At 41.9% G+C, this 21,402-nt stretch overlaps 2 protein-coding genes and 3 non-coding genes across 6 annotated transcripts in view; 1 reads left to right on the top strand and 4 right to left on the bottom strand.

The window, feature by feature from the left end:
* Dipk1a (divergent protein kinase domain 1A) overlaps window positions 1-12,258 on the top strand; it is a 67,809-nt gene extending 55,551 nt beyond the window's left edge. For both annotated transcript variants that reach the window (XM_051198017.1, XM_051198018.1), the window contains 3 exons: window positions 7,292-7,399; window positions 8,959-9,135; window positions 11,019-12,258. In XM_051198017.1, the coding sequence (XP_051053974.1) occupies window positions 7,292-7,399; window positions 8,959-9,135; window positions 11,019-11,831 (1,098 nt within the window). In that variant the 3' untranslated portion in view covers window positions 11,832-12,258. The remainder of the gene's footprint in view (window positions 1-7,291; window positions 7,400-8,958; window positions 9,136-11,018) is intronic.
* An 838-nt stretch (window positions 12,259-13,096) lies between these two features.
* Rpl5 (ribosomal protein L5) lies at window positions 13,097-21,186 on the bottom strand. Its single transcript, XM_051198020.1, has 8 exons — window positions 21,054-21,186; window positions 19,787-19,856; window positions 19,587-19,702; window positions 18,359-18,493; window positions 17,139-17,341; window positions 16,018-16,195; window positions 13,752-13,840; window positions 13,097-13,253 (listed from the first exon to the last, which is right to left on the bottom strand). Exons 1-8 carry the CDS (start codon window positions 21,054-21,056, stop codon window positions 13,154-13,156), a joined length of 894 nt encoding a protein of 297 aa, XP_051053977.1. The 5' UTR covers window positions 21,057-21,186; the 3' UTR covers window positions 13,097-13,153.
* Window positions 13,567-13,699, bottom strand: LOC127232092 (small nucleolar RNA SNORA66). Its single transcript, XR_007835359.1, has one exon. It is a non-coding gene; the product is annotated as a small nucleolar RNA SNORA66 (small nucleolar RNA).
* Window positions 15,605-15,737, bottom strand: LOC127232093 (small nucleolar RNA SNORA66). The gene has a single exon (XR_007835360.1). It is a non-coding gene; the product is annotated as a small nucleolar RNA SNORA66 (small nucleolar RNA).
* LOC127232091 (small nucleolar RNA SNORD21) lies at window positions 16,266-16,359 on the bottom strand. The gene has a single exon (XR_007835358.1). It is a non-coding gene; the product is annotated as a small nucleolar RNA SNORD21 (small nucleolar RNA).
* Window positions 21,187-21,402: the final 216 nt, after the last annotated feature.

Consider the following 21,402-nt stretch of genomic DNA (forward strand, 5'->3'; position numbering starts at 1 on the left):
GGCTATGGTATGCCACTTTCCATGCGAGGAATAGTCTCCTTGCAATGATGGCATTTTGAATTGCAACCTGATGGGAAGGAAGCAATTGTCTGAAATTTTGGACAAAGTCTTATAAGAAGAAAGGACAGTGAGACAAATGCCTGAAAAGGGAAGCAAGTCTTCATGTGGACTTGTGAGATCTCTTTTAAATGTTAAGGAGTGGGGAGATGGCTCAGCAGTTAAAAGAAGTTGCTGCTCTTACAGAGGATTCAGTTCAGTTCCCAATACTCACAACCATCTGTAACACCAGTTCCAGAGATCTGATGGCTTCCATGTGCACCAGGCACTCACACAGTACATATATATACTTGCAGTCACTTACACATACACATAAAACAAGTAAATCTCCAAAAAGTTATATAGGACTATTGTGTGTTTGTGACTTGAGGTGGGGAACATAGGGATGCCACAGTGTGGGTGTGGAGTGGATTCTCTCCTTCTACCTTTATAAAGGTCACGCTACATGAGACTTGCCTTGTAAGCATCTTTTCTTGATGAACCATCTCTGTTGCTCAGCCCTGAAATCTTACTTTCACCACAGTACATGTATTAAAGTGCTTTGCATTAATGATACAGTTCACTGAGTACCAGGAACTTCTTGATTACTATATCATATCAGTTCACTGTTGAGAACACTGGGCTGGAGACAAAGCCCTGGGCTGTGACCCCTCTCATAGCTTGCTTTGCTTCATTCCAACTTACTGAGGAGAAAGACATTTCTGCCCCACTTGTCCCTCTCTAACCAATAAGCTTACCAGTAGTCTTGGTAGCTCTTAGACAGAGAGTTGGTTCCCTAGTGCTTGCCTTGCTTTTGTTAAGTTTGAGGCAAACAGCCTCATGCTGTCATCACTGTAACTAGAGTGTAGTAAGATTTCCCTGAAAGATTGCTGAAGCTGCTCCAGCTAGAGCAGTACTCTCTGCTGTGCTTAGGAGTTAAGGATGAAGTTATCAACAGAATCATGTTCAGCCTGGTTTGTTCTCTGTGCGGCTGCCTGTCTTTTCCAGTCTTTATTTCTGTGTGAGGTGTTCTATCTATTGTAGTGTGAGTTTTTTGAAGTAAAAACGCCTTAGGTTTGAGGTCCAGTCACCCCTTTTGAACTATGTAAGCTGGGCAAGTTACCGGGCTTTTATAAAATGTGACTATATGTCAGATGAATGTGAGGACAAAATGAATTCATATACTAACACCACACCTCACACATACTACTACTACTACCACCATTAGTATTAGTACTAGTGTTAATTATTTCAACATATGATTTGAATATGAAAAATAGTTGAACTCAGATCCACCTTCCTCTGCCCCCCAAGTGCTGGAATTAAACAACATCTAACCATATTACTATTATTATTTATTATTTTCTCCTCTTCCTGCCCTTGAGTGTGAATGAGAAAATAGATACCTATATACACAAACATGACAATATATGATAAAATGTCTTGTCAGAGTTCTGACAAATAAGCAAAACCAATTATAAAAGATTGTCAGATTAGTCATGTCCCAGACCTGTAGGGAAGGGGCTGTAGATTTGCCTCGGTTGATAGAGCACTTGCCTGGCATGCCCCAGGCTCCAGCACCTCATAAACATGTTAGCACTCCCCTGTGATCCCATCACTTGTGAGGTAGACATAGGATGATCACAAGATCAAAGTCATCTTTAGCTACTTATGGAGCTTGAGTCCAGCCTATGATGGATGAGACCCTGTTTCAAAATAAGCAAACAAAACCCATAGGGTGGGCTGTGAGGAAGGCAGGCTGGAATCTGGGTGTGGACTGAAAATGCTATCCACAGGCTGTACTTCCTCATCACAGAAGGTGCTAAATTGCTTTTAAGTCCCTGGACCACTCTAGTTAGCTAGAATAATAACCCAAAGTCAAATGACAGTGAACTTTCTATCAACAAACCTTCCCAGCAACACCTAGACTGCATTAACACCTAGCAACTGTAGATGAGCCAAGTTGACACAGGAAAAAAACAAAAGAAAACAAACAAACAAAACCAAAGACAAGAACATTATAGCATGGTATGGTGGCACCCACCAGTAACCTCAGGACTAAATACTAGGGCAAGATGATGAAGTACAGTGAAACCCTATCAAAAACCAAAAACAAACAAACAAACAAAAAAAAAAACAGTGGAGTCAGGGTGATAACTGATAATTCGGGGAGAGTACCGCCTACGCAAGCCTGAGGACCTGAGTTCAATCTCTGGGACCCATGTAAAGATGAGAAGCAAATTGACTTCATGTTACCTTCTGACCATCACACGACTGCCATGGTGCCCATGCACCTACCTCCGCCTCAAATAATAAAGATATATTTTTAAAGCACCTGGAGAGTGGAGGAAGAATAGTAGGAAGCCTATCTACCTGGCCCTGTAGTGAGTTTGAGGCCAGCCTATACCTCATGAGATTCTGTCTCAAATGCCAAACTTCAACAACAAAAGAACATTACATCAGGCTAAGATGACTTAGTTTGTGCTATAAATGGTTGCACTATTAAAAATCTAAAGAGAGCAGGGCATTGGTAGCACATACCTTTAATCCCAGCCCTTGGGAGGCAAAGGTAGGCAGATCTCTCTTGAGTTCTAGACCAGCCTGGTCTACTAGAGCTAGTTCCAGGAAAGGCTCCAAAGCTACACAGTGAAACCTTGTCTCAAAAAAGAAGGCTTTGCTGGCAGAGAGACTACTGTGGGTAGTACAGAGAAGCTTATAGAGATGACAGATCCTCTTGGGAGGTAGAGGAAGTAGGTCTCTGTAGGCTCAGGACCAGACTGGTCTATATAGTAAATTCCCAGTTAGCCAGGGCTGCATAGTAACAACTGTGAAAGCAAAACTTCGCAGAACCTTTTAGAATAGGAAGGGCTGGAGAGATGGCTCAGAGGTTAAGAGCACTGACTGCTCTTCCAGAGGTCCTGAGTTCAATTCCCAGCAACTACATGGTGGCTCACAACCACCTATAATATCTGGTTCCCCCTTCTGGCCTGCAGGGACATGCAGGTAGAATGTTGTATACATAATAAATAAAGACTAGGAAGGGAAGGGTCTGGAGTCACAGCAAGGAAAGTGTTTCTCCCCCAGACTGTGAGTCAGGCTCACCCAGCATTTCACCCCGTCAACACAACTGATGGACACTGGGCGGGGAGTGGCTAGAATCGTGTAAAGCCACCAAAGGTTTGGGAAGGACTTTGGTTACCTGTCCTTTGTGTGTGTGTGTGGGGGGGAACAGAGGGAGGTGAAGGGGGCTGGTGGAAGGACAGGATCTCTCTCTATCCCAGACTGGCTTAGAACTCACTATGTAACCCAGGCTAGCTAGCCCTGGCCCTCCAAAGTGCTGGGATTCTAGCTGTAAGCCACTATGCCTGCATAATAGCCTCTCAAAACTGGAAAAAGGAATTGGAGTGGAGTAAGGTACTCCAGTCAGCCTCTGGAGTATGTATGGGGTGAGAAGCTGCTTCTAAAAAATAAAAGCAACCACTAAACCCTGGTTGAAAGGAGCCCCTCCTTTTCCAATTATCCTCCCTCTCCACTGAGATATAATTCCCTAACTACTAAATCATTTCAGCCAATCCTGTTTGGTGCCCAACTATACAGAAATCTTGTATTATTGGACTCTATAGGTGGAATTTCCTAGACATCCCCCGTTAGCTGGAGTAGAAGTTCTCTTCAGTGCATTTTTGGGACCACAAAGTTCCATCCTGAGTCCCCTGACTGGCTGTCTCAAGGTCCTGCCTGCAGTTGTTGAGGCATGTCTGGGCACACATTAGTGGGCCTATGTGAGTGTTAGAGGAACACACCTTTGAAATAGAAGTACTAAGTGATCCCAAGGACTCCAAATTTAATAAGACTTTTTTGACATTCCATTCCCAAAGATAATGGTTTGTCACTTAAAACAATAATTGTAGGGTATACTAAATTGAAGCCATCGGGAGCCATGTCTTGGTTAGATAGTATTTCTCCATTTAACTTTGCCTTGCTATGGCATTTTTAAGGTGTGAGAGGAAGTCAAGGGATGAAAAATGGAAAAGCTTAAGACAGCGCTGAAAATGGTAAAGACTGGCAATACTTGAGATAGGGGATAGAGAAAATGTTTTCAGGCATTGTGGAAAACCTAGCTCTTCTTTCTGTGTGTGTGTCTGTGTGTGTGTGTCTGTTTCTCATCTGCATGTGTGTGTGTGTGTCTGTGTGCCTTGTATCTGTGTCTTTGTGTGTGTATCTGTGTGTATATGTATACCTGTATGTTCTATATATGTGTGTATGTGCATGTCTGTGTCTTGTGTATATGTGTGTCTGTCTGTATGTCCATCTAACTGTGTGTATGTGTCTGTGTGTGCTTGGTTTTTTCAGTCTTGTTAAGGAGAAGCAGCAATCTGAAATTTACATCTGAAGTACATTTTTAGAACATGGATTTTTGAAAATATTTAAAAGCCAGGTACTATACATATGTTTGTTGTTATTGTCCCCTTGTGGTCCAGTCTGTAGTATAGGGTGGGATTCCTCAAGTAGGTTTTATAAAAAGAAAGGTAAATAGTGCCCTCTTCTGGTACTATGAGATATGTGCAAACAAAGGCGAAATGTGTTGTTTATTAGAATAGTAATGTCTTAGGACTTACTACTATTTAAAAATTATTTAATAAGTCTTGCTTATTTTGATGTACAGCTGGGAACTTTTGTAGCTATTACTTATTTGGTGGTAGTTTTATGAGCCAACTTCTCTTTTTACACATATGTGTGGAACATTTGACCACAAGTTGAATAGCCTGTTCTTTGTGACTGCCCCTTTGATGCAGAATTGGCTTGAGACCTTTGCTCACATCAAGAAATCTGATTCTTACAGCTGAATTCCAGAGTTGTTGCTGCTTAGTGATTTACCAGTAAGAGACTTTGTACTAAGAAAACAAAAAGGAACTGTAAATATGGGAAAGTAATAAATTTTTCTTAGTAATTTTTTAAATTGTCTATTCTCAGCTAGAACTCCTCAGTAAACATCTGGGACTGCAGAGACACACCCCTGTCTTTGATGCCCAGTAGAATTTTTAAGTGAAAATCACTGTGTTCTTTGTTTGTTTGTTTTTCAAGACAGGGTTTCTCTTTAGCTTCAGAGCCTGTCCTGGAACAATCTCTGTAGACCAGGCTGGCCTCAAACTCACAGAGATTCACCTGCCTCTGCCTCCCCAATGCTGGGATTAAAGGTGTGCGCCACCACTGCCTGGCCAATCACTGTGTTCTTATTTTGGAAACTAAATAAGCATTTGCTGAGTACTTTCATTATACACTGTACAGTGTACTTCAAGGACAGGGGCACTTCAGAGATGCCCAAGATGGCCTCTGACTTTAAGTCATCTTATGCTCCAGTAGACAAGACAGCCAGGCTGCATATGATGTTAGATTTGGGGGTACAAGAAAAAAAGGGAGGAAGGATATAGGCCCAGGAGCATGTATCAGTTATTCATTTGGAAAGGGAAGTGTTCAGAAAGGCTATGTTTTAAACAGAGTGATCTTGGGATTAGAGAGTCAGCTTTCAGTTGTGCCCTAGAAGTTCTTTATGGTAGAGTGTGCTTCGTCCAGGTGAAAAGCCCAGCATGTGTTCCCTCAGCTCTTGGGCTCTGCAGGCTCTTTTATTTGTATTTGATTCTGTGTCAGGCATTGCTCAGAGCCCTGAAAAGACAACATGGGAGTTGTGGCTCTGTCTCAGGTAGCTTATGTGGAGGAAGGGAGGTGACTTTACCTAGGGACTCTAGGAGATCTATCTGACTCAGTCAACCTTATACCTGCGCTGCTAGTTGCAATCCAGCTTGTCAACATAGCTCTTTACCTTACTGGTTAAAAGCACAAGATCTGGAGGCCAACTGGGCCCAGGCTCCATTTTCCATGCCTGCAAACAAAACCTTGTGGCAGCATACAGAGGATCTCCTAGACTTGTTTTCTTTGGAGCAAAGGAGTTTTGGTTACTGATTTGATTGTTGTGTTGGGAATGAACCCTCATACATGCTAGGCAAGAGTGTGCCTTGCTTTTTCATTAACTTCTTAGGGTAGTTTTTTAGTTACCTTTTTATTGCTGTGACAAGACACACTTATCACATGACCTAGACAATTTATAGAAGAATTTATTGGTTATGACTTCAGAGGGGGAGTGCATGCCTTTATATCAGAAGTATGCCACCAGGAAGGCAGGCATGGTGCTAGAACAGTAGCTGAAATATTACAGCTACTCCTGGGCTCTGACATAATCTTTGAATTTAATAGGTCATCTTCATTTGTCGTGGGTAGGGTTATATTGATACGTTTTTGTTTGTTTTGAGACAGGGCTTTACTGTAGCTCAAGCTGTTCTCAGACTCACAGTCCTTCTGCCTTTGTCCCATGAGTGCTGGGATATAGGCAGGTACCACCAAGCCAAGCTTTGTAATTTTATCAAAGAGAGATGGATGCTTCCTTCTTTTTCTCATTTTCTTTCTTGTTTTTGTATAACCTCAAGGATGACAAAATTATCAATCAAGGTAGTGTTATTTTGTTAATTTAAACTTTTAAATGTAGTTAAAAACCAAAACTGTCTTTAAAAATATACTACTTCTCTTCTTGGATGGAGTAGAAACCAATTGCTTCAGACCACATTGAGCGGGAAAAATACTTCCAAAATTCTTTGTACGCTCCAGTAACAAGCTTTTCACAGAGCTGGCAAACAGCACTTGGGTTTAAATCCTGGCCGGTGTGTCTAAATCCAAAACCTGAGTTCCTTTCGTCCGAGAACTCTCTCCCCCCTCTCTCTTCCTTTTTCTTCTTCCTTTCTCTCTCTCTCTCTCTCTCTCTCTCTCTCTCTCTCTCTCTCCTTTTCTTTTCTTTCTTTCATTCTTTCTTTTTTTTTTTTTTTTTTTTTTTGAGACAGGGTTTCTCTGTGTAGCCTTAACTGGCCTTGAACTCACACTGTAGACCAGGCTGGCCTTAAACTCAGAGATTCACCTGCCTCTGTGTCCTCAGAGTTGGGAGTAAGTTGTGCAACATCACCATCCAGCTTGAGAACTTTCTCTTAAAGACTAACTATCGATTACTCAGAATCTTATTTTGTTTTGTTTTGTTTTTTGAAACAGGATTTCTCTGTGTAACTTTGGAACCTGCCCTGGAACTCACTCTGTAGACCAGGCTGGCCTCGAACTCACAGAGATCCACCTGCCTCTGCTTCCCAAGTGCTGGGATTAAAGGCATGTGCCACCACTGTCCAGCTCAGTTACTACTTTTTTATTTCCTGGTTTTCAGTGTGACAAATACAAGACTGGAGTTATTGATGGACCTGCATGCAGTAGCCTCTGTGTCACAGAAACACTGTACTTTGGGAAATGTTTATCCACCAAGCCCAACAACCAGGTATGTACAGTAAATAAGTACTCTAGAATGTCAGTAAGTCTAACCATCATCATCATCATTATCAATTATTGTTTTTTTTTTTTTTTTTTTTTTTTTTTTGCTACAGTGTCATACGTACCTCATACTGGGCTCTGACTCTCTGTGGCTGTAGCTTTTCTTAATCATGTTGTCTCCATCTTCTAAAGAGCTGTCTCTACAGTTATGTACCACTGTACCTGGGTGGTAAACTTGAATTTTCCCTTAAACTAAGATAATTATTTAAGAAATTATTAAAAAAAAAACCACACTCACCAAGAGCCATGAACTGAACCCCTATCTCTGCCTCTGCATGCAACTCATGACATATGGATATTTTTGTATTCAAAAATCAGTGAACCCAGTTGTAAAGAGACAGGGTACCATAACTGCTTCACAAATATAGGGAGTATGTTTTTATCATTACACATGACTGGTCTATCACATAAACACAGATGTCTAGAAGGGATGCTGTGAAGCATAAGCCATCTAATCCAGCCTCAGGCTCACACACAAAAAAAAATCATTTAAAAAAAAAAACAAAAGACAAAAAAAACAAAATAAAAAACAGCAGTGGTTGACAGACACCTTTAATCCCAGCACCTGGGAGACAGAGGCAGGTGATCTCTGAGTTTGAGGACCAAGTTCTAATACATTCAGGGCTACAAGGAGAGACCCTGTCTTAAAAATAAATAAATAAATAAATACAAAAAAAATAACAAAAGACATTCCCATCCCAAATAGAGGAATGAGGGGACAGAAAGGAGAGGCTGGACATGTTCAAATTTAAGTCCTACAGACTCAGACACACTGTGACAGGTGGGCCCTGAGGGGAGTTGAGGCTGAAGACCACTTGTTATGTTGCCTGTAATACCCTCAGTAAACATTTCTTGTTCTTCAAATCCATCTCTTTTGAGTTTCCATTGCAATTGACTTTAGTCCAAACTTAACACACCATTTAGGGAGCTGTTTGCAGGAAACTCTGCCTTGCATAAAATGTAATAAATACTAGATTATTTTAATTTGATATATACCCACTTAAAGTCCATTATTTTCCCACCAGCCTGAACATCTTAGGGAGACACTATATCCTAGCTACACATTTTTGTGCATTACATAAAAGTACAAAGTCTCCTCCCAAACTAGAGACCAGAGAAATAGAACATAGTGGACCTTAGTTTTTTGCCTCACATCCTTTTAATTCTACTTTTCAAAAACTATATTTAGCTATGCATTATGTTCATCTTTTAAAAGTCATTCAAGGGAAAAGCTTTGGGAATACTTCAGATTGGCACTCAGAAATGAAGTCAGGAGCTGGGTTTCCTGGTTTGTGCACATAGTATTTAGGAGGTTGAGACAGGAGGATTTGAGTTTGAGGCCAGTCTGAGACTGTCTCAAAAAGGCAAAAATAAAGTCATAGCTCTAGCTGAGTTGTTCAGTGCTTGTTTATATTTTGTAGAAAAGGACCTGAAAAATGCAGCTGCATGCTTTGTACAGTGTCCTCTCACATAATACATAACGGGCCATCCTTCTTTCTCACAAAGATGTATTTAGGGATTTGGGATAATCTACCAGGGGTTGTGAAATGTCAAATGGAACAAGCTCTTCATCTTGATTTTGGAACTGAACTGGAGCCAAGGAAAGAAATAGTGCTATTTGATAAACCAACCAGGGGAACTACTGTACAGAAATTCAAAGAAATGGTCTACAGTCTCTTTAAGGTGAGTACATCTAGTCCTTACACCTCCAGTATGAAGGTGCATTCTTATAGAGGAACCCACAGGACCCTGTCTTAAATCATCATATTGTTGACATTCGTTTACTTCCCTCAGAGACTCCATCTAGAAGAAATGATTCCAAAGAAAGGGAAAATAAATTTGAGCTGGGTGTTGGTGGTGCAAGCCTTTAATCCCAGGACTTGGGAGGCAGAGGCAGGAGAAAACTCTGAGTTGGAGGCCAGCCTGGTCTGGTGCAAGCCTTTAATCCCAGGACTTGGGAGGCAGAGGCAGGAGAAAACTCTGAGTTGGAGGCCAGCCTGGTCTACAGAGCTAATTCCAGGACAGGCTCCAAAGCAATACAGAGAAACCCTGTCTCGGAAAAACAAACAAGAGGGAGGATTTGGAAGATGCTAACCTTTATATTACTTATAATAGCTGTACATAGAATTGAAGGGTACTGGATCGCTGCACATTTTGACATTCAACTGGTAACCAGAGGCTGGCATGGTGGTTTATACCTGTAATCTCAGCTACTTTGGAGACTGAGGCAGGAGAATTGCCTCAAGTTTGAGGCCAGTTTTGTTGGACTACATAGTTAAGTTTCAGAGCAGCCTGGGCCACAGTCTGAGGCAGTGTGCATAAATAATAAATCTGATACCAAAAAAGTGAAATAAAATTAATGTAGTCTAGATACCTGGATTCCCATCCTGTCCTTTCCTCTTATATGGGGAATGAACCAAATATCAATAAACTGTATCCTTAGTCCTTCCCTTTTATCTTTTTAAAAGCTTACTTTGAAACAGACTAACTTGACCAGACTGGCTGGAATTTTCTTTCCAGCCTGGTACCACAGCTGCTTTACCCCAAATAGACACACAAAGACTTATATTAATTATAAAACTGTTGGCCCATGGCTAGGGTTAGCTCTGTCTTAGTTATCAACCCATTTCTATACTTCTATACATCTGTGTATCTCCACGTGGTGTTGGCTTACTGGAGAATGCTTGGGAACCGGTTCCTCCTTTCTCCACTACATGGGGTCTCCTTGCAGTCTCCCTCTGTCTACCTTTCCCAGCACTCTCATCTCCTAGTCCCGCCTGTCTTTCTCCCTCAATTGGTCAAACAGTGTTTCAGGCATCAACTAATAAGAGAAATATATACAGGACATTCCTCATCAGAATCCTCCTGCCTTAGCCCTCTGAGTAACTAGTATTATAGGTGTGTGGTGTTATTAATTAAACCTAAAGAAATTCAAGTTTGTTAATGATTATAATCCCAGGACTTGGAAGACAATGGCAAGAGAATCAGTTCAGGGTCTGTTTTGGCCTACATTTGACCATCTCAAAATAAAATTAAAAAAAAAAAATGCTTTAGATTTACTTACTTTCAAAAATAAAGTGATTAGAAGTGATTTACTTTTTATTCTAGGGAGATGGCTCAGAATAAAGTCAGTTGCCACCAAGCCTATTAACTAGGAGTTCAATCTCCAGAACCCACGTGGAAAGAGGGAACTGATCTCCCCAAGTTGTCCTCCAGCTTCCACCCCCACACCAAATTCATACACATTCTGCATGTACACACACATGCACACAATAAACGTATATAATAATGCTCAGTAGTTGGGAGATGCAGAGAATTCTTTTACTCTGTGGCAAGATAACTGCTAACATGGTGACATAACCTACAAGAACTGGTTTTTACATAGATGCCTTTGGTTATGTTTTGGACTAGGGATTAAATCCAGGACCCTCACACAGTACTATAGACTGGAACTTAAGAACCACATAACAGCTTTTTAAGACTCAGATTTACTTGCTAAGCTACACAAACCTAAGGGTCATCCTAGCTTTCATTCCTTTGTAACTTGACAATTTTTATGTTGACAGGCAAAATTAGGTGATCAAGGAAACCTCTCTGAATTGGTTAACCTCATCCTGACAGTGGCCGATGGAGACAGAGATGGCCAGGTCTCCTTAGGAGAAGCCAAGTCAGCATGGGCACTTCTCCAGTTGAATGAGTTTCTTCTGATGGTGATACTTCAAGATAAAGAACATACCCCCAAACTAATGGGATTCTGTGGTGACCTCTACGTGATGGAAAGTGTTGAATATACCTCTCTCTATGGAATAAGTCTTCCATGGGTCATTGAACTCTTTATTCCGTCTGGGTTCAGAAGGAGCATGGACCAGTTGTTCACACCATCATGGCCCAGAAAAGCCAAGATAGCCATAGGACTTCTAGAATTTGTGGAGGATGTTTTCCATGGCCCATACGGAAACTTCCTCATGTGTGACACTAGTGCCAAAAACCTAGGATATAATGAGAAATATGATTTGAAGATGGTGGATATGAGAAAAATTGTGCCAGAGATAAACTTAAAGGAACTTATTAAGGATCGCCACTGTGAGTCTGACCTGGACTGTGTCTACGGTACAGACTGTAGAACTAGCTGTGACCAGAGCACAATGAAGTGCACTTCAGAAGTAATACAACCAAACTTGGCAAAAGCATGTCAGCTACTCAAAGACTACTTACTGCATGGTGCTCCAAGTGAAATCCGGGAAGAACTGGAAAAACAGCTGTATGCTTGTATTGCTCTTAAAGTCACAGCAAATCAAATGGAAATGGAACACTCTTTGATATTAAATAACCTAAAAACATTATTGTGGAAGAAAATTTCCTACACAAATGACTCGTAGTTATTTGGACAGCATTGCCATCTTTGAGAAATACATATGATTTTAAGAGCATTTAAAAGAATGGCTTTTGCCTTGTGGGCCTATGAAGCTATCTAAATGTGCTGTGACAGTAATGGCATGTGTAGGGCCAAGAGATGTCTAAAACTCATTCCTGCCCGGTTATAAGTTCACAAGTACATTCACTGTTAACTATTGACTGACTTAAAGATAAATTAATGCTGTGAAAAGCCTCATTCCATAAACAGTGAGTGCTCTGTAGACCTGTTAGCAAATCCCATTGCTGGACACATTGTTTGCATTGAAGCTGCTGTCTAAACAAGGAAATTTATGTATGAATTTACTAATGTTATAGCATGGTAAAACTTTGCACATTAACACAAATTAAAGACACCACATAGGTAAATTAAAATGACTCCTTTTATTAAAAGTTTGGGTTTATAGCATGGTTTATTATAATCACACATTATGACTTCAGATGGAGGAAACTGTTGGACTTTTAGCTTCAGCATATATCCCACATCCAGTGATCACTGTGACTGAAATTAGGTGCTCTGATGGGTTCATCAACCAGCCAACAGACATTATCTTAGGCTGAGGAATATAAAAAATTAACTTTTCATGAAGCCCCAGTATCACAAAGACCCTGACAGAGACCAGCAGTGATCCAAAACCTAAACCACTACAGCTGACACACAGATAAGCATCTATTAAGATGATGCATCACCCAGTTCTTTCCCTTATAAAGCAAGATTTAATGTTTGACCATTTCAAGTTATTTTCCTATGTATATTCAGGTCTGGCATAGACCTTTCAGTATCTGCATAAAGCAAAACCTAGGAAAGCCACAATACTTTCTCTTTAAATTGTTAAATCTGTAAACTTGTCTTCCAATCTTCCAGCCATGGATTCACACTGGTTTGCTTTCAAGATTGACTTTGAGGTACTTTCCCCACTATCTACTTGTAATAAATGGATGGAAGCTCTATGTCCCTGTGATCACAGGTCTGTTGCTTTCACCAAATTGACAAGCTAAAGGGCAGTGACTCCTTCCATGAAGACTAGAAACCCAAGAGCTCTGTTGGAGTCCATGTAAGACATCTTTTTCTGGGAAAAAACTAAGTTGTTTTGTGGAAGGAAAAAAATTCTCAGCCAGGAATAGTGGTTCTCGCCCTTACCCACAGAGGCCAGTGGACCTGAGTTCCACTCTTTGTTTTCATGACTCCATACTATACCTACAGTTTCATAATAACAGCTTAACACAGAAATGGCTGCTTAGTCAATAAGTTTATTATCTTTATGAAAAATCTTCATAGAAAATTGTTTTAGCTCTCAGCAGCCCGTTCTTGAGCTCTGAGGAAGCTTGCCTTCTTTTGAGCAACCCGATCTTTCTTCTGGGCCAAAGACATTTTGGGACGGTTCCACCTTAAAAAGAAAAAGTTAAAAAAATAACATAGGAATATTATCTCCCAAGTCACTTTGTAAACAGATGGAGGTTAGAACTCTCATTCGGAGATGTCACTTTCTTTTAAGGTGGCTTTGAACGCATGGCAATCCTCCTGCCTTAACCTCTTGAGTGCAGAGATCACCAACTACCACACCCATTTCAAGTTCTAATGCACACAATCAAGTGTCAATGGCTAGATTCTCATTGCTCATTACATCTAAAACTCAAAGCCACTCTCGGCTGAGCATGTGGCTCATATCTACAAGCTCAGTACTCAAGGCTTGGAGGCAGGATTGTCCTGGGACAGAATGGGCACCTCAGCAGCTCTCCGAGGAGGGAACATTGCTATCACCACAATTGCTCTAGCAAACATGGTTCCCTTAGCTACTGCCACATTGTGCAGAGCTAGTGATCGAGTTTGCACAACTGCCCCAAAAACCAAGTGGACAATGAGATGAAAATGGCAGAGCACATACCTCTTTTTCTTCACCTCTCTCTTGGGCTTCTTCTCATAGACGGGATTCTCTCGGATAGCAGCATGAGCTTTCTTATACATCTCCTCCATCTGGAACAAAGCAAAGCAAACAGTATTTGCCTTCACTTCAGATGCCCTAGGATTACAGTACAGTACTTTATTTACTGCCTGCTCCAATTTATCCTGCTAAATCTCAGGAATTTAAGCTAATGTTACCTGCTTAAATCCCAAAGTTAATCCACCTTTTCCTTACAGCATTCTCAATGTCTACTCAAGTGAGAAGGCAGCCATGCCTAGAGTCCATATTTTTGTATAAAATTTGAAAAAAAAAAACCCCACAAAAACTTATTTTTATACAAATATACCGTACTCTAGTCTACTGCAAAATATACAGGGAAAAGAAAGAGACTCTGACAACTGAGTCTAAGGACAAGGACATGGGGAAGGAGGACCTACCAAATTTGGAAAGCATTAATTTCTTTTATCATCTCACCCAAGATTTACAACCTACTTTTACATGCCGGGCCTTTTAAAGCAATTCCCAGCACCAAAGACATACTCTAACATTGCCAATTTTAGTATGTATCAGCTACTACAGTCTCTAGAACCCCAAACATGAGCTATTTGGTTAGATTTCATTGCTAAAAACTTAGTTTTAGAGCTCATTAAAAAAAAAAAAAAAATGTTGTAATCCTGAATGTTAGTGTTAACTGCAGCCCCCTTAAGAAGAAGGTTCAAGAATTAGGTTGTAAGAACTAGATCCCCGGCATGTTTTTTTTATTGAAATGACTGTGATCCAACTTTGTAAACTGACTCGTTACATATGGACAAAGTGGAAAAAGAGGAAATAATTCAGGAAGACTCAGTCTCTCTAGTGTTGGTAGAATTACATGTCTCAAAACCCCCTTTAAAATTTAATTTCTTGCCAGGCAATGGTTGGTACATGCCTTCAATCCCAGCACTCAGGAGGCAGAGGCAAGATCCCTGTGAGTTTGAGGGCAGCCTGGTCTACAGCAATTTCCAGGACAATCAGGGCTACATAGCAAAACCCTGTCTTAAAAAAACAAAACAACCACGTGCTTGGCTGAACATAGCACAGGCCTGTAATCCCAGCACTCTTTATACATGCTGGGAATCCATCGGAGAAAATAAATTCCCCTCTTCAGCACTATCATACAGTTCACCAAAGCTAGCAAGTCTGCCTGAAAACTGGAGATGGTCAATGTTAATCTACATGGTTCTTCCCAATAGAGAATACAGCTTCACACATACAGACGAGGGAAATGACTTAGGTAAAAATCATTCACACTGAAAATATGTCTACAGAGAATTCTACAGGCACATACACAGACAGGAAAAGAAATGTTCCAGATAAAACGAACTACGGGACACAAACAAGCTCAGTATGCAAGCATGCACACTTAGCCCTGCAAAACACCCTACAGAGGCATTGAGAAACAGCATCTGGAGGATGGAGAGATGGCTCAGGCTGCTCCAGAGGTTCAGAATCCTATTTCCAGCAACCACATGGTAGCTCACAACCATCTACAATGGAAACCAATGCCCTCCTAGATTTCTAATATCAAATTCACTCTTGCAAACACAATTCCTCCCGCGTTCTACTTTTACAAACCACCTGTACAGCTCCCTAGGATTTCAAAACTCTAAAATGTATTTTTCATTCCATTCAAAAGTAAATACTAGTCACAGCAGGGCATGGTAGTTTGTCTTTTAACTCCAATACTAGGGTTTGGGAGGGAGGTAGAGGCAGTTCAAAAGCAGCCCAGGACTAAATAACAACTCCCTGGGTAAATTCAGGAAATCATCCCCCCAAAGAAGGGGGGGGGAGAGCAGGATTGTCCTGGGACAGAATGGGCACCTCAGCAGCTCTCCGAGGTGGGAACATTGCTATCACCACAAATGCTCTAGCAAACCTGGTTCCCTTAGCTGCTGCCACAATATGCAGAGCTAGTGATCGAGTTTGCACAACTGCACCGAAAACTTGACTGGGAAGATGAAGCAGGCAGTGCAGGAACCCCATTCCTGCTACACCTATTTGCATCCAAGGTTTTAAATGCTGCAAGCCCACTTATACCAGCACATAAAAATTCTTTCCCCACCCAATATGCTAACTTCACTTAAGGCAGTCGCAGCTCAGGAGCCTATCTTTATCCACGTGCAACCTTCCATTTTGCAATTGAAATAAACCTTCATTAAGATTATACAACCCACTGAAAAAGTGTTGGGCATATCAGGTAAATTTTTACCATGTCTGGAGTAACGTTGTTCTTGATGTACTGGGAGAACTGTTTCTTGTAAGCATCTTCATCTTCCTCCATTAGGTAACGCATGTAGTCTGCGACATTCTGTCCCATGATGTGTTTCCGATGCACTTCTGCATTGAACTCCTTACTTTCAGAATCATAACCAGGGAATCGTTTGGTACTAAAATGAAAATTTCATATTTTAGTGTACAGACAAGAAATTACTACACTCCCAGGAATTCACTTCAGGAGCTGCCATCAGTCCCGTCTTGAAACAATTATTGCATCATATGCAATCAAAGGACCAACTACTAATTGCTCAGTTAGTGGGATGTCATCACCAGCAGCTCATCTCTGAATTCCACCAAGTTAAAAATGCCACAAATTTGCTTTTCATCCTCATAGGTAGTCTAAACTATAATACAGTTTATTATATATATAATATACAGTCCTATATATATTTTATTATATATATACTATATTGCCCAGGGCAATCTCAAACTCCCGGGCTTTCATCCTACTGCCCCCAAAGCATTCACATAGCTGTGTCAGCGTGTCTACAACTGTCAACAGTGCTGGCTAGCACATTTCCCAAAACCCATCCTTCAAATTCTTTTTTTCCTCATTGGTACCTAGGATAAGGAATTAGATTTGTGTAGTCACAATCAAAATATTTGAAGGGAAATTTTAAGTCAATATGCCATTATCTACTCAACAAACATGCACTAACTTCCTGTTCTCTAGTTCCTTGTGCATGGACGGTATCTGACACAGAGCAATCACTGGATGTGTTGGGAACTAGCATTCTGCTGACCCCGCCACTCCATGATGGGGGGAGCGCTCATGGTCATGACTTACCTGGCTTCTCAAGCTTTACATGGCTGCCAGGGGATTCCCTTTTAAAGTAAGGGCCAAGAGCTCCTCTCCCCCTCCCCCCCCCCCCTCTCCTGCTTTTGGTTGGCCACCGGCTAATCCCCCCTCTTTCTCTCCCCTCTATTAATAAACTCCACGTGGGTGCTAAGTCTTGTGCTTGTGTTTCATAGGCAATAGCTGCAGCAAAAGAACAACATGGACAAACATCAGCCAGTGACAGTCAAGGCAGAAAGCCTGGAAACATGCATTACCTGTGAGGGATAGACAAGCCTCCATCCACAGCTCCCTTCAGGGCCCCAAAGACTTTATTGCCAGTTGTGGTTCGGGCAAGACCTGCGTCCAAATAGCAAGTGAAGGCACCAGGCTGACCATCAATGCTCTCCACATTGTACTCATCTCCAGTCACCTCCACTTGGCCTTCATAGATCTTGTCCATACCAAACCTATTGAGAAGCTATAAATAGAAGTCAACATAAAATCTATCATCCAAATGTATTTCATGTCACAATGTAACAATCTGACCCTTAAATTTACTTGTGTGATTTATTTCTTCAGTCTTGTTTGGCTATTAAATGACAAATGTAGTTTTAATAGACTTTTAGGTAGGATCACAGTCTAAAATACTGTCTACAGCTCTGCTTCGTAACATGATTTTATTTAATTTGCATCACCCCTCTACTGGCAAACTATCTGGCCATGGTTCCACGGTTAAGCCAAGGCTTCAATGAAATGTTTTTACCCATCGTAACAAAAATCCCTCTAGAAAAACCGATTTTAGCAACCCGTGATAGGGGTCAATACTGATTGATACATATGCTTGCCAACTACACTGCAAAATGGCCAGAACTGACAGTACAAAAACAAGGCAAAACTCATCACCTCTACCCACCAGTAGAAACTGTCAATCATGCAGAAAACTCGCCAATGTCCATCTCCCAAAGTGGTGAGGCGCTTTCTCAGATTTTAATGTCTATGTAAACCACCTATGATAGCTATCCCATCAAAACAGATGCTAAGGATCTGAAGGAGAATATCCCTAAACCTTCATTTTAATGCAGGCTAGTCAAAAACAAACACCTTTAGGTAGCTGGGTCTTTCAAACTTAAAAACTGAGTTCTGGGCTGGTGGGACAGCTCGGTGGGTAGATACTTTGCTACCAAGCCTGCTGATCAAGGCCCATTCCTGAAGACACACATCACTTGTGCAGTTGTCTTCCAGTATGCCGTGGCAGGTATGTGCCCCCCCCCAAAATAAACAATTTCAAATGCTCAAATGGACAGTAAACCACATAGTTCCCACCACTGAAAAAAATCAGACAGAATTGGTCTAGACAGATCCAGAAACAACAAAGACAAAACCCCATTCCTTGGTGATGGCTTTAAAGCCACAAGGAAACAGCTGACATTCTCCTGAAGCCATAGGTGACTCTTACCCACATGTAAGTAACTCACTGAAGACACCCAGTACATACCCTGCGGGCCAGCAGCAAGCCAGTACAATAGGCTGCAGCATAATTTGTCAGACCAACTTTCACACCATATTTTGGCAGCTCGTGTGCATATGCTGCACAGACTATCATGTCCCCTTCTATACGGGCATATGCAATCTACAACGAGAGAAAAACCAGGTTAGTAATTTGTTGCTTCAGTACTTATACCACCTAAGTGCCTTTTAACAAGACAGGGAGAAGAGACAAGTCAATGAACATCTATCTGTATGGGTGTCACCCTCACTTATTAACTAGAACTTATCACTTGGTCAACTACACAGTAGCTTAGTAAAATTACAGTATGGCCAAAACATACACCACACATTAGAACTTAATTATAATAAGTTACATATAATAAAAAGCAAGGCTGTGGTGGCACACGCCTTTTAATTCCAGCATATGAATCTCTGAGTTCAGGCCTGCCTGGTCTCTGAGTTCCAAAACAGCCAAGAACACACACGAACACAGAAATCCTGTCTCAAATCCCCCAACCCCAAAAATCAAGTAGTCATCAACAACAAAAATCAAATATCTTCTTAGCCATCTTCAACTAAGTTTTAGGTAGTTCATGCTTAATTATCAGAACATAAGACAACACTGCCTTCATAGTCAATAAATTTACACAGAAAGTAAGTACACCTTCCTAACCAGCTAATTTCAGCTACCCATCGTCTGAGCTATAATAAAACTTCTGAACACAGGAACTGCTATGTTTTGAAGGACTTCCTAAGTGGAAGACATTTTTGTACATTTAAAAACCCATTTCAAACAATAAGAAATAGCAAACTTCTTTTTCAAACCACACTTGTTGATAAGTTGACTCAGTGATTAAGCACCCACTTGGCAGCTCACAACTCAATTCCAGAGTACTGGGACACCCTCGTGTAGCCAAAACATCAATGCACATTAAAAAAAAAAAAAAAAAAAAAAAAAGGGGGGGGGGTCTTCCCACTTTCAACCTCTTTTAATGAGTAAGGCACAATCAAGTTAAGAGTCAGGAACTGGGGCATGGCAAGCTCTACTCAATAGTAAATGGGAGACTAGACCTCATACAAACAGGTTCCCCCAGCCTGTAAATTTCCAATCCTGCCCCCAAAGTAGCAATTTTGAAGTCTCAGCTTTAAATCTATTGCTGCAAGAAAAATCATTAGCGACAAAAGGAGTTGTGGGGTCTGATCACATAGACGCTCCAATTTAGAACATAGCTCACCTGGCAGATGATATCTCTGTTAGTTACACGAACTATCATTCTGTATTTGGGTGTGTTGTACTTATTTTTATCCTGGATCACCAATCGTTTCCGAGCATAGTAGTCAGTTTTACCCTCTGCAAGGAGAAAATAATAATTAAGAAGGATGTTCCACCATGAAAAGCTGATGCAGAAACTACAACAGGAAAAGCTGCTCGTACCTCGCCGCCTTCTAAATCTCACTTGGTACCTCTTAAAGTAGGCCTTGTTCTTGACAACTTTCACGAACCCCTTTAAAGTAAAGAAAAAGTTATCAGTGTTTTACTAAATGGTTCATTCAATGATTTTTTTTTTTAAAGACAGGCTGACACTGTGTAGCCTAACTTTGGTAGCTTCTGGGAGCTAATAGGCACAAACCACCTGGTTTTAGTCTCTGTACTTCTGACTTGAGTTAGCTACGTAACAATATAACATCCAAAAGCAAATTAAAACAACTGTCAACTTGTAGCACGTTTCTAAACTGACTGGAATCAAGAATCACCCTAGCACTGTGGTTCTCAATGTGACTGTTCCTCATGCAGTGGTGACCCACAACCATAAAATTCTGTTGCTACTTAACTCTAACCTTGCTAGTTACGAATCGTAACGTAAACATCTGACATGCGACTCCCAACTCACAGGCTGCCCTGGTGGTTTTCTTCGTAAAACATAACTAAACCAAAAAAAGGCTGGCAGGGAGCAAGGCCCCGACCCAAGCCTGAGCGCTCCACAATTGCAGGATCCTACTTAACAGGTGCAAACTCATTTTCGGACTGTCTTTAAACATTCCTTCAATCCCTGTACCTGCTCTCTCGTGAAGTGGTACCAACTGATCCCTGTGCCAGCTTCTGCGAAGTCTCACCCTATGCATCAACCTGTGCCTTAAACTGCACACCTCACCTCGACATTTAACCCCACACTTCCTCCCTGCCTTTGGTGAAAACCTAAACTGAGTGCTTCGGTGCCACGGGACAGAGTACGTTCAGCAGTCACTCTCACGGACACAGAACTTCTCACCGGGTAACGCCACGTACACCCCGAATCCACCTCTCAAGTCCGATTTCAGCGAAACACAGAAAACGAAAGCCAGCCATCAACCAGTTAGCAAGAGGCAAAAGGCGCCCAATGCCAAACGACGCAAGCTCCCTCCACCGACAATCCGGGTCCAAAAGCCACTTCCCCGACCCGGACAGGGACCCCGCACGGCGGCCTTCGAGACAAACCCAGAGGCGTCCGGGGCCGAACGCGGTCCCTGCCCTGCACGTCGTGGACTGGGCAGCCCCTCCCCCCGGCAGCCATTAAGGCCACGCTGGGAGCGGCGGCCGCACAACCGGGAATCGAATGCCATCTGCCCCCTAGGCAGCACGAGTCCGATCCCGAGCGGGCATCGGCGACAGGAGGGGGCGGCCCCCGTGCATGTGCGGCCCCGAGACCTAGATACCCACTCACCATCCTGCGGAACAGACACCCGCAACCGCGGCTCCACACAGACCTGCGGGCCCGGCGGCGCTAGGGGGAAAAAGACCGGACTGTCGTGCGCATGCGCAGTATGTAGCACCGCCAGCACGCACGCGACGTGGGGAAGAGAGCGGCTAGAGGCTTCAAGGCGCATGGCCTGTCTCCCCCTGCTGGCCGGAGGATGAATGTCAGTTTTTTTTTTTGCCTTGTCTAAACTCACAAGCAGGATTGGTGGTGAGAAAAGGAAATAAAGGTTTGGGGTCTTTTTGCTAGGACGTTTGTAGTCATGCACACACAGAAATATACATATATATATGTATATGTATATATATGTATATGT

Source organism: Phodopus roborovskii, unplaced genomic scaffold (assembly GCF_943737965.1).
Source record: "Phodopus roborovskii unplaced genomic scaffold, PHOROB, whole genome shotgun sequence".
NCBI classification, from domain to species: Eukaryota; Metazoa; Chordata; class Mammalia; order Rodentia; family Cricetidae; genus Phodopus; species Phodopus roborovskii.

What these genes read in the sequence shown, in the direction of transcription:
- Rpl5 (XM_051198020.1), bottom strand. An exon ending in GAGATTTAGAAGGCGGCGAG is followed by an intron (nt 19,703 to 19,786) that starts GTACGAGCAGCT and finishes TTCTCCTTGCAG; the next exon opens with AGGGTAAAACTGACTACTAT. An exon ending in ACAGAGATATCATCTGCCAG is followed by an intron (nt 18,494 to 19,586) that starts GTGAGCTATGTT and finishes CTCTCGTTGTAG; the next exon opens with ATTGCATATGCCCGTATAGA.